The sequence below is a fragment of the Myxocyprinus asiaticus genome, chromosome 40 (assembly GCF_019703515.2).
Source record: "Myxocyprinus asiaticus isolate MX2 ecotype Aquarium Trade chromosome 40, UBuf_Myxa_2, whole genome shotgun sequence".
NCBI lineage: Eukaryota > Metazoa > Chordata > Actinopteri > Cypriniformes > Catostomidae > Myxocyprinus > Myxocyprinus asiaticus.
In genome coordinates this window covers 23,618,798-23,636,181 of record NC_059383.1, presented here as the reverse complement: position 1 = coordinate 23,636,181, position 17,384 = coordinate 23,618,798, and the positions used below count along the sequence as shown (strand labels likewise).

The window sequence follows — 17,384 nt, the reverse complement described above, 5'->3', positions numbered from 1 at the left end:
GGAAGTGAGTGCAGTCAGGAGGGCAGTCTTCAAGGAGAGTGCCTTAAGCTCGGCTGACTGCAAAGGCTCAAAGGGGGCTCTCTGTAGACCCTGAAGAACTACAGAGAGATCTCATGAGGGAACGAGGGGCAGTCTGGAGGGATTCAGCCTCCTGGTGCCTCTTAGGAACCTGATGATCAGGTCGTGCTTCCCTAAGGACTTACCGTCAACTGTGTCGTGGTGTGCTGCTATGGCAGCAACGTAACTTTCAAGGTGGAAGGGGACAGCCTCCCTTCCAGCCTCTCCTGCAGGAAGGAAAGCACTGATCCGACTGCACATCTCTGGGGGTCTTCATGTCGAGAAGAACATCACTTAACGAATAGACGCCACTTAAAGGCATACAGGCGCCTCGTAGAGGGGGCCCTAGCCTGAGTGATCATGTCTACCATGGCGGGTGGTAGGCCAATTAGGTCTTCCGCGTCCCGTCCAGGGACCAGACATGGAGATTCCAGAGGTCTGGACACGGGTGCCAGAGGGTGCCCCATCCCTGAGAAAGAAGGTCCTTCCTCAGGGGAATTTGCCAGGGGGGAGCTGTCGCAAGGAGTGTGAGGTCCGAGAACCACATCTGGGTGGGCCAGTAGGGTGCTACCAGGATGACCTGCTCCTCGTCCTCCCTGACCTTGCAAAGGGTCTGTGCAAGCAGGCTCACTGGGGGAAATGCATATTTGTGAATGCCAGGGGGCCAGCTGTGTGCCAGCGCGTCTATGTTGAGGGGAGCCTCGGTGAGGGCGTACCAGAGCGGGCAGTGGGAGGATTCTTGGGAGGCGAACAGGTCCACCTGTGCCCAACTGAATCAACTCCAAATCAGCTGGACCACCTGAGGGTGGAGTCTCCACTCTCCCCTGAGGGAAACCTGCCGTGACAGCGCGTCCGCTGTAGTGTTGAGGTTGCCCGGGATGTGAGTGGCTCGCAGCGACTTGAGGTGCTGCCGACTCCGGAGGAGGAGACGGCGGGCGAGTTGTGACATACAGCGAGAGCGCAGACCGCCTTGGCGGTTGACATATGCTACTGCTGCCATGCTGTCCGTCCGAACTAGCACGTGCTTGCCCTGGATCAACGGTCGGAACCTCCACAGGACGAGCAGAATTGCCAGTAACTCGAGGCAGTTGATGTGCCAATGCAGTCGCAGACCCGTCCAGAGGCCGGCGGCTGCGTGCCCGTTGCAAACAGCGCCCCAGCCCGTTTTGGAGGCGTCTGTCGTGACCACAACGCGCCTGGAGACCAGTTCTAGGGGAACACCTGCTCGTAGAAACAAGAGGTAAGTCCAAGGGCTGAAAAGACAGTGACAGACCGACGTAATGGCCACACGGTGTGTCCCATGGTGCCATGCCCGTCTCGGGACTCGAGTCTGGAGCCAGTGCTGAAGCGGCCTCATATGCATCAACCCGAGCGGGATGGCCACCGCCGAGGATGCCATATGCCCCAGGAGCCTCTGAAAAAGTTTCAGTGGAACCACTGTTTTCTGTTTGAAGAGGAGACTGAGTCCAACTCCAAACCAAGAAAAGAGATGCTCTGAACCGGGAGGAGCTTGCTCTTTTCCCAGTTGACCCAGGTCCCTATGTCTCTAGAGTGAGCTAAGATTAGCCAGTCATCGAGATAGTTGAGAATGTGAATGCCCACCTCCCTTAACGGGGCAAGGGCAGCCTCTGCGATCTTCGTAAAGACGCGAGGAGACAGGGACAGGCTGAAAGGGAGGACTTTGTACTGATACGCCTGACCCTCGAACACGAACTGCAGGAAGGGTCTGTGTCGAGGAAGGATCGAGACGTGAAAGTACGCATCCTTCAGGTCTACCGCTGCGAACCAATCTTGATGCCGGACGAACTGAATCGAGTAGCTGAGTCGGACGGTCCAGACCAGCCACCGCGATGGATTGGGAAGCGCAAGCCATGCGTCCAAATTCCGCGCGAGGGGGACCAAGGGGACAACGTCGTCGGACGTACCGGCAGGTGGGGCCTCACGGCGGGGTGGAGCGTGAGGTGCCACAACACGTCGTGGCCGTGCTGAGTCTAGGGACATCGAAGCACTTACCTGGCTCCTTGTGACCACCCCTGGAACAGGCTGAGACGAGGGAGGAAGAGGCCTGTCCTTGTAACCCTTGGAGGCTGCCACATCGGGGGCGGCTGTGTGCCACAGCTGGGCGCTCAGGGGTGGAAAGGGCACTGCTAGAGCGCCAATCCTGCAAGAAAAAGCCCGTGGACAGTAGTCGTGGTGACGACCGTACACACCGGGTATGTGACCCAGGGAGGAAGGAAGCCGCTCTTTTGCTGAACTGTTGGGTACCGCAGCCACTTGGGCGTGCGGCGAAATCAAACAAAAAGGCAACTAAAGATTTTCCACCCGGCCCTCCACCGGGGGATGGAGTGGTCTTTCTACCAGCTCCACGTGAGTGGGTTCCCTCGTCCCTGGGTTGCCCATCTCAGGGGCACTTCGAGGAACTCTGTGGGTTCTTCGGTGCCGGCTGTGAGACGGGTGGCATCGGCTTCCTGCGGTGGGCTCCACGCCGGGGCCGGCCGGAGGGGCAGGCTGCGGCGGAGCCAGTGCAGTCACCCCAGGGGGACGCCCTTGGCGACGAGCAGACGGGGTGCGGGATCTTGAGCTGCGCCGGGGCAGGATGTGCCGGATTGCTTCCGTCTGCTGCTTTACTGTCGAGAACTGCTGGGCAAAGTCCTCAATGGTGTCGCCGAATAGGCCTGCCTGGGAAATGGGGGCAGCAAGGAACCGTGTCTTGTCGGCCTCGCCCATCTCGACCAGGTTGAGCCACAGGTGGCGCTCCTGGACCACTAGTGTGGCCATCGTCCGCCCAAGAGACCGCGCCGTGACCTTCGTCGCCCGGAGGGCGAGGTCGGTCACCGAGCGCAGTTCCTGCATCAAATCTGGGGCGGAACTACCCTCGTGCAATTCTTTCAGCGCCTTGGCTTGGTGGACCTGCAGGAGAGCCATGGCGTGCAGGGCAGAGGCGGCTTGTCCGGCCTTAGCCGTCAGGGACGACGTGAGCCTACAGGGCTTGGACGGGAGCTTAGGGTGTCCACGCCAGGTGGCGGCGCTCTGCGGGCATAAGTGCACCGCGAGCGCCTTATCCACCGGGGGAATCGCCGTATAGCCCCTGGCCGCCCCGCCATCGAGGGTAGTGAGAGCGGGGGAACTGCGGAGTCAGGGTCGGGCAGTAAAAGGTGCCTCCCACAACTTTGTCAGCTCCTCATGCACCTCCGGGAAGAATGGCACTGGAGCGGGGTGCGTTCAGGGGAGAGCGGAGGGTTCCACTCTAGCCCGACGCTCGCAGCCGCCCGGGAAAGCATGTCCATCATTTCAGTCCATGCGTACTGGGAATGGGAGGTCCGCGGGGGGATACCCGGCGGAGGCGATCCCATTGAAGTCCCCAAATCGCCCCCAGTGCTAGCCGCACTGACCTCATACCCGTAGGTAGGAGGACCGAGGCGGGGAGCCGCTGGGGTGGCTTGCTTTCTTATGAAAGCAAGCTGCGACCGCAACGTTGCCATGGTCATGTTCTCGCAGTGAGAACATGAACCATTCATAAACGTTGCCTCCGTGTGGGTCGTGCCCAGACACGAAAGACAGCGATCATGACCATCCGAAGTTGAGAGAAAACGACCGCAACCAGGAATAACACACGATCGGAAAGGCATCTTTAGAAAGACGTGTCTTTAAAAAGACGTTCTGTGTGTGCGCTCTTTTAGAGAAATATACTCTTTTAGAGGGGAAAAACGCTCTTTCAGAAGATATACTCTCTAGTTTTTCTGCCGAAGCGCCCAGGGGCGTTCTCTGCAGTGCACCAGTGCAGAGGAGGGAGAAGCCGCTGAAATGCGCCGTCAGATCCAGCAGAGGTGAATGAATAGTGCTATTCAGCTCAACGAGCATGACCGTTCGGCTCTGAAGAGAAAATCTGAATGAGTGGTTGCGGGCTCCTTTTATACCCGTATGTCCGGGGGAGTGGCATGCAAATACAACTCGCCAATTTTCATTGGCCTTTTATCAAAGACCAGAGGTGTCTCGGGCTCCCAAGAGTGACCCCTAGTGTCACTACATCGACACCAACGTCGAGTGAGTGACAGATAGGGAACCATAGTAGTTCTTATCTAGAAACTTGTTAGCAACATTCTGTTTCAAAAAAATACGGCGTCTTCAAAATTCATGTTTGGGCTACGACTTTGCCTCTGTGTGTAATTTATGTTGTAGAACAAAACGTCTAAGTATCTTCAAATGATTTTTACCACAGACCTTATTTTACTCAAAAAACTGCCATTATAAATATAAAAATAAAAACATAAAAATTCTCTATCGTGTTTTTGGAATTCAACATGAAAAGCTCTGTTAACCATACATTAACCTTGTAGTCCAGCTCGTATGAGAAGCAATAACAACCCAATTTAATGGACACACCGATGTACACACGGTTCATTTACAGACTATGTTTTTGGCAACACCAATGTGATAGACAGAACATGACATACTGGTGGTGGATGAATTGATGAAACTCAATACCAGACCGACCTACTTGTTATATAGGACAATATCAGGTCTCCATACATAACTACTAGGTATACGGATGGTATCAAGTCCATCGTAGTCTGTCTTATTCCAGGTGAGGTAGGCATCAAACCACACCTGACGAATCCACAGGTATGTTGTGAGGATCTGGTTTCTTTCATCCTAGAGAAAGAAAGAGTGGATTTCAGTATCAATATTAAGAAATATATGCCCATTGTAAAAAGGTGCCTAGATTTGTTCCTATCAGGTACCAGATACCCCAACCCAGTCTCTGCCCCAATCCCTTTTCCTAACCATAAGGCTGAGTAGCATGTCAGGAACAACCTCAGGCACCTTTCTTCCATTGTGGCATGTTAGTTAGACATTTTTAATAGCCCAACAAAACAAAACAAATATTTTAGAAGCAGAAATTGAAGATCATTGAAGATGAAGAACATGAAAAAACATGTTTGACCCAATAGCTTTACATAGAAAAACATTTAATTGATTTGTGATTTTGGTGTTTATTATAACTGACTGGAATATATTTCTGAGATGGAAGAAAGGTGCCATCCATTGTTCCTGGTAGGGTACTCAGCCTTACAGGCTCCATATGGTTAGGATTAGGGTGGGGGCTGGGTTAGGGTATCTGCTGCCTGCCAGGAACAAACAGTGGCCCCTATGTACAATGGGCACCCCGGCCAACATGCAGGAAGCCATTTTGTTGTCATGTGACAAGAAAACCATAAAACAGGAAATGATATCACTGGGTGCTTCTTATGTCTTAAATTGAGCATCCTTGTTTTCTTTCCTTGCTTCCTTTCCTTGTTTCCTTGCTCTACCTCTTAGAAAAGGATGGAAGGAAAGTAAACGAGGATGTAGGAATCCAAGCAGACTTTGTCTGGTTTCCGGATCACGGGCTTGAAGACAGAGGATCGAGGAAATGAGGATGCACGATTTAGGAAATGAGAAGCACCCACTGTGTCAAGCTCAGTAAGTTTTTGAAAAATATGAGATCATTTGACATTGCAAGGTTTCAGTTTAGTTTGTCAACTGGCATAACACCAAGAACACTTTTTACCTTCAAAAGTATGTTTTTAACAATTTTAATAATGATTAATATGTATACACTCATAGTCATAGTTTACCTTTTACTCTTAAATCACTTGAAATTGAGCCATTAAATAAAAAACAACTGTTGTCAGAAACTTCTGAAACCAACATGAATACAAATATTTAATTTCTAAACATGTACAAGAACTTGATACTTGTTTTAAACTACATTTTAAAAAGATTTTTCCTTTTCATCATCCTGGACATCCATATTTACTGGAAGTGTTTTTGCCTCACCAGGCAAAATATAAGAATATTCTTTACATTTAAAAGTAGATAAAATACAGTATTTGATTATGCTGTGCTCAGACAGCACTATTCAAAGATAATAATTAAAAAAAACTTGGGCAAAACAGCACTCTGAGCCCAGATAAAGAGAATAAGAATGAATGTGTTATTGACTTTGAGACATTACCATATCAATGATCTGGGAGAGAGTGATCTGCAAGGTGACATTAATGATGTTGTCCGTGTCCTCCACGGGCCTCAATGCATTGGTGTAATTCACAAATAAATCATTCAGCAGCTTGTATGCATATCTCCCCTGGGCACACAAACACACTGTCAGAAAGAAAGAAGAGAGTGAGAGAGAAGTTTAAGCTGATTTGTTTCAGGTTGATTAATCAATAAAGGTACTGTATATGGTCAAATGGTGGCAATCTGAGTGTAAGCACAGTTAACACACAGTGATTAAAAATGCCTATCCTCATATTCTTCACGAGCTTAGCAACAAGCGATGTAATAGCTGGGTGAGTGTTCAGGGCTGATAAAGAGGCATTTGAGTCATTTACTGTTTCATTTTACTGTAGCAAGAAGTCCATCAGAATGTCATCACGCTGCAGAATCAGGAAAGATTATTATTCTGCACAATTACCATCACACCACAAACTATTTAACAGGCTTAATTATCTTGGAGAAATTGAAAATATTTCCTGCAATAATTTCCCTAGTCCCCTGATTACTGTTGCTGACACTTGAACAAGCATAATGTGATCACCACAGCATTACTGCCCTGCTGAAAAGACCAGCTTGGACCAATATGAACTTCCATGTTGTTCGAGGCTGGTTAGTGCTGGTCTAGCTGGTAGATCAGCATAATTAGCCAGCAAAAATGCAGGTCAACCAGGATGGTCTTTCTGGTGAAGCTGGTTAAGCAAGGAAGTCTTAAGCTAGTTAAGAAGCTTGGTGGGAACACCAGCACACCAGCATTCATAAAACAACATACTGTATGCCATTAAAACTTTTTTTTAACAATAGTAATGCTCTTTAGGAAATCTTTGTGCTTGTGCATTATACAGAGCTCTGGACAGTTGTATTTAACTTTAATACTAGCAAATATTACAATAGCACTGTGTGCCCATTATCAGATGGGAAATCGTCATGTTGCATCCGAAAGTACATGTTCCCTGAAATCAACCCCATTTAGTCGAATTATTGACAAGTGCCATCCCCGTCAGACATTTTAGCATCAATTCAAGCATGAACAACCCCCAAGACATGGGTTCTTGTCCCACGGGAACCAGGAAGTAATCGTGTTCACGATTTGTAGGTTGAAAAATAACTAATTTACTCCACTGATGGTTAGGTTTAGGTGTGGGGTTTAAGTTAAGGTGTATGGTTAATAAAATATGCATTCCCGTTGACTGTATTACATCATTTAGAAACAAAAATACAACTCTCTTTTGGTGCCACTCTGTGGACATTTCCTGGAGCATACGTTCAACAACACTTCCAGCTTCGGTCAATGGGGCAGAGGTTAGAATTCTGTTAAGCACAGACCGATTTAAGCAGCAGAACTTTCAAACTTCTGTTGCCAAAATTCAGTCTGGTGTGCCATGCATTACAAGGTCAAGAGATTACTATCAATGTATTACAGTGAACCACTAAAATATGGGGACAGCCTTCAGTTCTTTATTTGCTTATTAGTAACCAGCTGGGTGTCAAACTGTAGTTCCAGGCTATTTACTCTATTGAACTTGGCTGCCTGCTCACTGCTCAGGGTAGCCTGATGCCACAGTTATGATGAATGGATTAGCTAACAGACTGCACCAGCAAGTGCCAAGAACAGGCATACTGCAATAACCTTTCAAAGAACAGTCCATATATTTGGCCTCCAGTCCACCCATGCATAAACTACTGCCACACCCACGTGCAGCAAGGAAACACTAGTGACCATGCAGGTTTACTCAATTACTCTTGACTGTTCCATGATGTGATGATGAGGATGTGTGGTCAGCGCTTTCCCCGCTGCATCGATTCACTCCAAGAGCCAGACAAAACAGGGCTCTAATCGAAGGGAAGAATGGAGGCTGTGGTGTGAAAAAGATGTGTGCGATCCAGCTGGTAAAGTTGCTGTCCTGCACCATGAACTGAGCAAGTATGCAGAAAGTATCAAATTCTTGTAAGTAAAGATACTGCTGTCTAAGGATTTCAAAGATGCTTGACACTGACTCAGAATTTCAAATGTTCAGAAAATTCTCAAATGCTTCACTAACTCTTTGGGTAAGATGTATATGGGTAATAACTGCCTCAGTTAAAAAGAATTTATGAAGAATTAATAAATTACTTACAATGAGAAAAGTAAATGTAATTACATTCAAAGGTGCACTCAGTAATTTATGTTTTAAACAGAAAGAAATTAACAGAATTTTAGAAAAACATGTTTAAATGATGTCCACTTACATGAGATGATTTTAGTCATAAACACACAAACTGCATTGTGCAACTGCCACTTTGATGAATAGGAATGATATTAGAAATAGCTTTTTCCAGATATTATAGACCTCCTTGGTTATTTTACTGTGAGATGGTTTGATTTGATTTCACTACAGCTAATTGAGAACATAAATCACAGTACACAATGCAGTCAGATTTGCAAAGAATACCCATCTTTAACAAAACATGTCCCAATCTAAAACAAGAAGCTCTTTAAAAGCATCCATATGGCATTGTTTCAGCATTATGAAGACTACTGTATGAATGAAAATGGTTGGATGTTTTGCCCAACTGCTGAAGAATGGATGATGATGTAGTGCCACTTTGGAGAGTTCAGAAAAGGACAAGTAAATGTGTTGCAACAACTCAAATGTACGGTATCTTGTTGCAGTCGCACAGCAGCAACTGGGATCATCTTCACAGACTGCTATCACAAGTAGCTTATCTATGGAGCTAAATAAATGACAAAAAGATCTGAATTAGAATTTTGTGACTTTGAATTTAAGACATGTGGCATATAACAAAATTGAATTTTCCATGGTGTATTTTATAGTTTTGAATTTGAATTTTCTAAATTTAAATACTAGACGTGGCATTTTGCAAAATTGAATTTCCAGTGGGGTATTTTATAGTCTTGAATTTTAATTTCATAAATTTAATTCTAGTCTAGTGGCATTTAACAAAACATATTTTATATATTTCTATTTTTAAATAGCAGATTTTGTGTTCGAATTTTTAGAGTTGATATTAGCTGTAAATATTCAGATTATAAAATTGACAGCAGAAGCAGCAATTCAATATTCTAAAATTCAAAATGCAGGAATTCAGATCTTACAGAATGTAGGCCAGAGGTCAAGCTTCCAGGTTCCACAGGGAAAAGTAGAGGGTTTCAGAAAAGTAGAATGGAGCATTTTGGCCAATCACAGAGCTAAAATGGCAATTCCAGCATTAAGGATGTGACATCTGCAGTGAAAACTTGTCGTTACGGATGTGACAGTTGTCACAAAATTACTTAAGGGGAAAATCAAAACGCTGAAACCTGTAGACTTTGATCACTGAGACTTCTGTATGATATAATCATCAAGGCTGCATGATGCATGATGGGATAGAACCCCATTATAATCAATTACACTGTCTACACTGAAAGCATCTGTTGTGGTGTGTCTGTGGCGCTGACTATCGAGTGTCCCTTTCCATTTTGCGCTGCACGCGCTGGGGCTATTACACAAATTAAATGGTTTAGAACATAGGTGTGCAGTGTAGACAGCCTCAAGCCGATGCGTCGCGTCAATGGACGCACCCGGTGTAGACAGGGTGTCAGACAGCGCTGCACAAGCGGCGTCAGTAAGCTGAACATGCAGAGTAGCGCAACAATTATTATCATATTACTGTTCAAATCGCAAAGTTTGTCAAAATGGTCCCTTCCCAAATGCTGGCTATAAATGCAGTAGCTTGAAACAAGTCACAGATCAAAGCAATAGTCAGTCATCTATATCAGTATAATCATAGTAAAAGAAGGAGCCCTGATGGTTGTGATTCTCTCATTGACACATATGATAATGCATTTTCATGAGTGTTAAAAGTATAGAAGGGAGACCATTTGTTTATCTAGCCTACTCAGCATCAACATATCAACATAAGTTAGCTTTGTACAGAAAGTATCAACTTATGTGAATGAATATTGTTTTAGTGATGTAATCTTAACCTCTAAAAAGTTGCAGACATGACAGCGCTGAAACACAACAATATCATGAATGTGGCTCTTATATATAAATATATATATAAGGTGCTTTTATGACAAAGTATGCATATTTTTCATATAATTCCTTATCTCTCTGGAAATTGATTTGGCTATTGTTAACATAAAGTGAAAATAAATAGTCCTCCAATCCCTCTTTTGCAATTATAAAATATAGCTGTTTGAAAATCTTGTTTTATAAATGGTGCGAACATTGTTGGTGTATTGTTATTTGTTTTTTTTTATCTATATCTTTTCAAATTGAATGTGATATGGGGTGGGCTGTTTTTTTTTTTTTTTTTAAACAGACAATTTTCTTTGTGGCGTTTGGAGTTTGATGGGGTGAAAGATTAAGTATTTTCCAATAATAAATGCTTTAACGATACCAAGCACGGCACAAAAACCAGCACCAAGCGAGCACAAACGATATGTAATGGCACTTTTCAACAGCACGTTATGGTTCGACTCGACTCTGCTTGCTTTACGTTTCTGAGCTTGCTTTTCCACTGCAATTTAGTGCAGCCTCAACGTGGGTGGGATTATAGGCTGATCGTCATAGTTGCGCCGCCTCTTCGCATCACCCCATCCAGCTCTCGTTGGATCCTCTCCTCGGCTACTAACGAGAGGAACGTCTGCACCTCGTTTATTGACCACGGCGTGGTTTTGCGCACAGCCATTTCTTTTTACAATTCGAAAATCGCGTGAACAAATGATACTGCTATCGCTGTTGCTAACTTTAAAACTAGCGGGTTGATGTCCCGTGTCGCAAATCCAGTGACACTGGTAGTGACAATTCCTCTGACCAGACAGTGATCTGCAGGGTTTTGACGTCACATTTAGTATCGGCTCAGCTCACTTGGAACCTCGACCGAGGTGGTACTAAAAAAAGTACCAGGTACCAGGTACTATCCACAGTGGAAAACCCCCAAAAAGCGAGCAGAGTCAAGTCGAGCCGTACCGTGCAGTGGAAAAGCCCCACACAGGGTGTACCCTGTGCTACCACACGGCTCCCAAAAGCTATCTTGTTAAATACAAATAAAGGAAAACATTATTTAGTTTATTTTAATGGCACAAACCAGCACAAATCGAGCACAAATTAATGGCACCAGTTCGGAGTGATTTGGACGACATGGGGTGGAGAGTGACATCTCTGCTCCCGAAAAATTTCTTGCTATAGCCTATAAGAAAGTGAAATAGTTACAGTGTTTCGTTTAACAGCACAAACCTGCACAAATTACCACAAACAAATTGTATAATTTTGGTAATTATTTAATTATATGGGGTGCCAACTTAACGGAGGTCAGAAACCTATAGTGAACAATTCCACGAAAATGTCAACCATGTAAAACTAAAGTTTTAAGCAAAGGAATAAAACCCCTTTTAAATTGTTCATTTAGCTTAACAGTATATTTTTACTGTATTATAGTGCTAGAATGCATTTGTTTTTAAAGGAAATGGCATTATCTACTTCATGAACGTTTTCAAACAGCTGTATTTTATAATAGCAAAAAAGGGATTGAAGGACTATTTATTTTCACTTATGTTAACAGTAATCTTTTTCCTGAGAGTAAAGGAATTATATGAAAAATATGCACACTTTGTCATAACAGCGCCTTTTTTGTACATTATATGAGCCACATTCGTGATATTGTTGTGTTTCAGCACCGTGTCATGTCTGTAAAGTTTTAGAGGTTAAGATTATATCACTAAAACAATATTCATTCAAATAAGTTGATACTTTCTGTACAAAGCTAAATTTATGTTGATATGTTGATGCTGAGTAGATGAACAAATGGTCTCCCTTCTATACTTTAAACACATGATGAAAATGCATTATGGATGTGACCGTTATGGATGCTTCATATCAAATCATATGTGTCAATGAGAGAATCACAACCATCAGGGCTCCTACTTTTACTATGATTATTCTGATATAGATGACTGACTATTGCTTTGATCTGTGACTTGTTTCAAGCTACTCCATTTATAGCCAGCATTTGGGACGGGACCATTTTGACAAACTTTGCAATTTGAACAGTAATATGATAATAGTTGCTGCACTACTCTGCGTGTTCCACTTTTACTCCCACCAGTGCGCCACTTGCTCGCGGAGCGCTGTCTGAAGCGGTCAATGCAGACTATATATTTAAAGACGCAGCCTTTAGCGGCTTAGTATTTGTACAAGGCCATATGCAATTTTAATCGCATTTAAATCCATCATCCAGCCTTGATGGTTATACCACACAGATGTCTCAGAGATCAAAGTCTACAAGTTTAGGGTTTTGATTTTCCCCTCATCAAGTAGTGCCTATTGTAGGGTTGCCGCCCGTCCCATAAAATACTGGATTGTCCTGTATTTAAAGATAAAATGATGTGTCCTGTATCTAATCAATATGGGATGCGAGAGTCACATGCGGCTGCTGTGTGTGTGTTTATGTTTAAGTTATTTTACGTCATTAAAGTTATGTTGACTGTTCAGCCGTTTCCCTCCTCCTTCTTGCCCACCTGAACCCCTTACATTGGTGCCGAAACCCAGAAAGGAGGAGGGATGCGCTGTAGCAGAGTCCTCGCCGCTGCCATCTGCCAGGGGAGTAGCCGTGGCCGTCTGCCTGGGGTCGGAGGACTCGTTGCCATCCGCCAGGTGAGGAGCGTCCGCCAGAGGTTGGAGGAGTGGCTGAGGAAAAGGCGACAGTGTGTCCGGGGACCAGCGAGCCAGTTTTCTCTCTCTCTCCTCTCTCTCTACTGTCGCTCTGCCTCGCTCTTTCCCTCTCCCCTTTCCCTCCCCTCATCTTTCCAAGGGCTCCAGAAAGGCGGGGAAGACCTGCCGGCAAGCACTGATGGAAGGGCAACACCCCCCCTCCAAGAAGGGAGGAAAGTACATCATGCTGGGGGTTTCCCCGGCTTGGGGATGGAGTGTGACCAGGAGGCGGGTGGGGCCGGGCCGTGAGGACACATGCCCAGCCCTGAATCAGGCTAATCAGCCAGGAGGGGGATAAAGAGGAGAGGCGCCAGTTCGAGAGCGAGAGAGAGCCACATGCGGCCGCTGTGTGTTTACGTTTGTTTAATTTATTTTACATCATTAAAGTTATGTTGACTGTTCAGCCGATTTCTGCCTCCACCTTGCCCACCTGAACCCGTTACAGTCTTGTGGCTATACTTTTGAAACGTTTATGGGTTGGCCCCATTCACTTCCATTGTAAGTGCCTCACTGTAACCCAGGTTGTTCTAAATAATTTTTTGTGGTAATCAACCTTGTGCCACAAATACTGTTGATTGAGCTTAACTTGTATTGGACCTGAAAAATTATTTTAATAACCTGTTCTTGCCACTTAATGGCCACTAGTCACTTTGTAAAGAATTGATGTCATGTCGTGAACATACGGTAATTGCACATGTAACAGAAAAGAATCACACTGCAACTGCATATTCACAAACCATTATTACAAAAATTTTGCTAAACTTATTTTGTGAAGCAAGCACACATACTGAATTTCTGACATATGCTGCACATTCAGTCACAAACATAGGTAAAGGAACTCCTAATTCCTCCCACACACACAAGACTAAAAGGTTAGCCACTTACAGTTAATAGACAGGAGACTCTTCCTGAATTATTAATAATAATAATTGAAAAAGTTAAGTAAATTCCAGGTGACACTGGGACTGCTGGTCTTATGCCCTATAGGGTATTGTAAGCACTAATTATTTATCAGTGGCCCAGCCTTCAGTGGGTCAGATACCTCTTCCTGCTCCTTGGCAATCCCACTTTGAACATTTATTATCCTGACAATCCATCATAAAGCAGCCAAACTGCCATAAACCATTTTTAAAAATGCTTCCAGTGCACTGTCCTCATGCTGACAAAACTGATTATGGTTGGAGATTAAGAATGCAAGAATAACCATTACACCATTTTTATAAAGGAAGAAGATGCCACATCTGAAGTGCATATATTGATCTTGTCATATGTGTTGTCATCTCTTTACTGCTGGTAGGGTTGAATACAAATGTGTTCCAGATTACTGTGGGGTTTATTAGGTATAAAGAGCATAAAATATCTTGCCATGGAGGGATACTCAGTTTTCAACTGGCAGATTCTCTTGAAGTGAGCAATGCAGAACAATTGAGAAAAGTATGAAGAATATAACAATGTTTTATATTTATAATTCATATTTACTGGAAAAAAAAAAAAAAAAAAAACACAACAAAACACGCAGACACCAAAACATTGCAAAACAAAATCTGCAATATAAACGGCAATTGAAACATATTTTGCAAATATTAATTATTATATGAATATTTAACAATAGTATTTAAGCTAGAAGCATTGATATGCTATATGATACGTTATCAAACACTGTAATTGTGACCTTGTTCAACATAAGACAAATAAAATAAAAAAAAAAAAATGTGTCGCATTCCTCAATAAACTCGTTCAAGAAATTGAGATAGTCTTACCTGGAATAAAATCAATTGTGATAATCAGATGAAGAGAAGCCAAAATGCTACGTGGATTCATTTTATGCCGTGAAAAATTGGGAATAAAAACTCTTACGGTCTCATGAAACAGGATGCAGCAGATGTTGTCGTTCAGTTCCCATAATCGATGCTGTGTAAAAAATAACGCGCAACACGAGAGGCAAGAGAGCAAAGTGTCGCGTGGTAGTTACAATCAGTAGCCTAGTGATGAGTACAGTGTGAGAAGCTCGAGTCTGGAGTATTGATACTCGAGCTTGAGAAAAAAAAAAAATGTGTAAGTGTGAAGCAGTGTGGTAGTTAAATAATATTAAAGGAGCGGCTCACCCAAAAAATTTAATTTCTCTTATCATACCTACCCTCATGCTATCCGAGAAGTGTATGACTTTCTTTCTTCTGCCGAACACAAATTAAAAATTTTAGAAGAATATCTCAGCTCTATTGGTCCTCACAATGCAAGTAAAAGGGTACCAAAATTTTGAAGCTTCAAAAAGCACATAAAGGCAGCATAAAAGTCACCCATACGGCTCCAGTGGTTAGGTCTTCAGAAGTGATATGATAGGTGTGGGAGAGAAACAGATCTATATTTATTTATAATATTTAAAATGTAATTTATTTTTTATATTTAAATTTTAAACTATCAATCTCCACTTTCACATACTTCTTACATTCTTTGTGCATACTGCCACCTACTGGTCATGGCTGGTCAAAAGTGGATAATTTATAGTAAAAAAGGACTTAAACATTGATCTGTTTCTCACCCACACCTATCATACGGCATCTGAAGAAATAAATTTAACCACTAGAGTCATATGGATTACTTTTATGCAGACTTTGTTCTTTTTGGAGCTTCAGAATTCTGGTACCCATTCACCAACAGAGCTGAAATATTCTTCTAAAAATCTTCGTTTGTGTTCAGCAGATGGAAGTAAGTCACAGACATCTGGGATGGCATGAGGGTGAGTAAATGATGAATTTTCATTTTGGGATGAACTATCCCTTTAAATAGAGTCTGTGAACTTCTAATTCTCAACACTATGTAGGAGGACAACTGTATAAAGAAACTTCTGAGGTAAATATTACTGCTGATAAAGCATAAAATTGCATAACCTAAAAGAACCAGAAATAATACAGGCTTATATGTAGCACCGAGGGTGGGATATTAATTTATTTTAATATTTTAAAAGAAATATTTTTATATTTATACAAAGAGAAACTTCTCTTGTAGGACATGAGAACTGAAATTAGAAATTACAATTATTTTATTCAGTTTTATAAAAAGGATTAGCACAGCCATGCAAATTCATTCAAAGAACAGAACCTTACTTATGAAGCACGATCTGTCACAAACTAGGGTTAATGTTCTTAAAAAATAAACAATTTAGGGAAATATGCTCACCACTGTAGAGGACTGCAACTGTAGCTATATATATATATATATATATATATATATATATATATATATATATACACATATATATACATATACACATATATATATACATATACACATATATATATATATACATATATATATATATATTATACATACACACACACGCACGCACTACCGGTCAAAAGTTTTGAAACACGACTGAAATGTTTCTCATGATCTTAAAAATCTTTTGATCTGAAGGCATATGCTTAAATGTTTGAAATAAGTTTTGTAGACAAAAATATAATTGTGCCACCATATTAATTTATTTCATTATAAAACTAAAATGTAATTTAAAAAAGTTTTTGAAATTGATGACTGACCAAATAATAAAGAAAAGCAGCCAATAAGTGCCCAACATAGATGGGAACTCCTTCAATACTGTTTAAAAAGCATCCCAGGGTGATACCTCAAGAAGTTGGTTGAGAAAATGTCAAGAGTACATGTCTGCAAATTCTAGGCAAAGGGTGACTACTTTGAAGATGCTAAAATAGAATGGTTTTGATTTATTTTGGATTTTGTTTAGTCACAACATAATTCCCATATTTCCATTTATGTTATTCCATAATTTTTATGATATTACTATTATTCTAAAATGTGAAAAAAAAAAAAAAAAAAAAAAAATTTTTATAAAGAATAAGTGTTTCAAAACTTTTGACTGGTAGTGTATATATAACAAAACAACCTGAGAGGATGAAGAGTTCACTTAATGTAATGTAATTACATACATCAGTGAAATTCTCTCAGTCACTTACATTAAAGTTTTATAAGAATTGCCAGTCACATATTGTTGAATATTTTAGAAACACCAAAATATATTTCAACTACTCTGTCATATCAATAGCATTTATTTAGTTTTATATTCTAGCAAACTTTTAACAATAATTTTTTTCAGATTAACATGTCAAAAACCCTACAAAAAAAAAAAAAAAAAATATGCTCACTTTACATTTTCAATATATGGCCACATATTTTTGGTGTCAGAAGATTTTAATTTTCGATATACCAAATGCTTACTCTCCAATCTCCAAAAAACAATGCTCATCCCAAATCAGGCTTAGTGACCTTTAACATTTACACCACAAAAATATGCTTCAACTTACAGACTAAGGCAACCCATGACAGAGTTCATTGGAACAATAAAATCCTTTCAAGGGTGTGCACATCGTAACAATAAGACTAAAAACACCATGATTGAGAAAAAAAAAAAAATCCAAATCCATTTTTATAGAATGTATGAATTATGGAGCCAGAGAACAAGTAGTCTCAACTAAACACATTTACACAATGCTATATTTCAATTTTAAATACACCAGATGTTAACTTTAAATCTGGCACTGTCCCTTCTAAAGTGGTAAGGAAAATATTAATCAACAGGAG

The 17,384-nt window shown here is 42.2% G+C and overlaps 1 protein-coding gene across 1 annotated transcript in view; it reads right to left on the bottom strand.

The window, feature by feature from the left end:
• The window catches only part of LOC127430908 (neuronal acetylcholine receptor subunit alpha-9), a 30,813-nt gene extending 15,879 nt beyond the window's left edge, over nucleotides 1-14,934 (bottom strand). The window contains exons 1-4 of the mRNA XM_051681050.1: nucleotides 14,929-14,934; nucleotides 14,552-14,702; nucleotides 6,056-6,201; nucleotides 4,556-4,710 (exon numbers count right to left, since the gene is read on the bottom strand). Of these exons, the coding sequence (XP_051537010.1) occupies nucleotides 4,556-4,710; nucleotides 6,056-6,201; nucleotides 14,552-14,702; nucleotides 14,929-14,934 (458 nt within the window). The remainder of the gene's footprint in view (nucleotides 1-4,555; nucleotides 4,711-6,055; nucleotides 6,202-14,551; nucleotides 14,703-14,928) is intronic.
• Nucleotides 14,935-17,384: the final 2,450 nt, after the last annotated feature.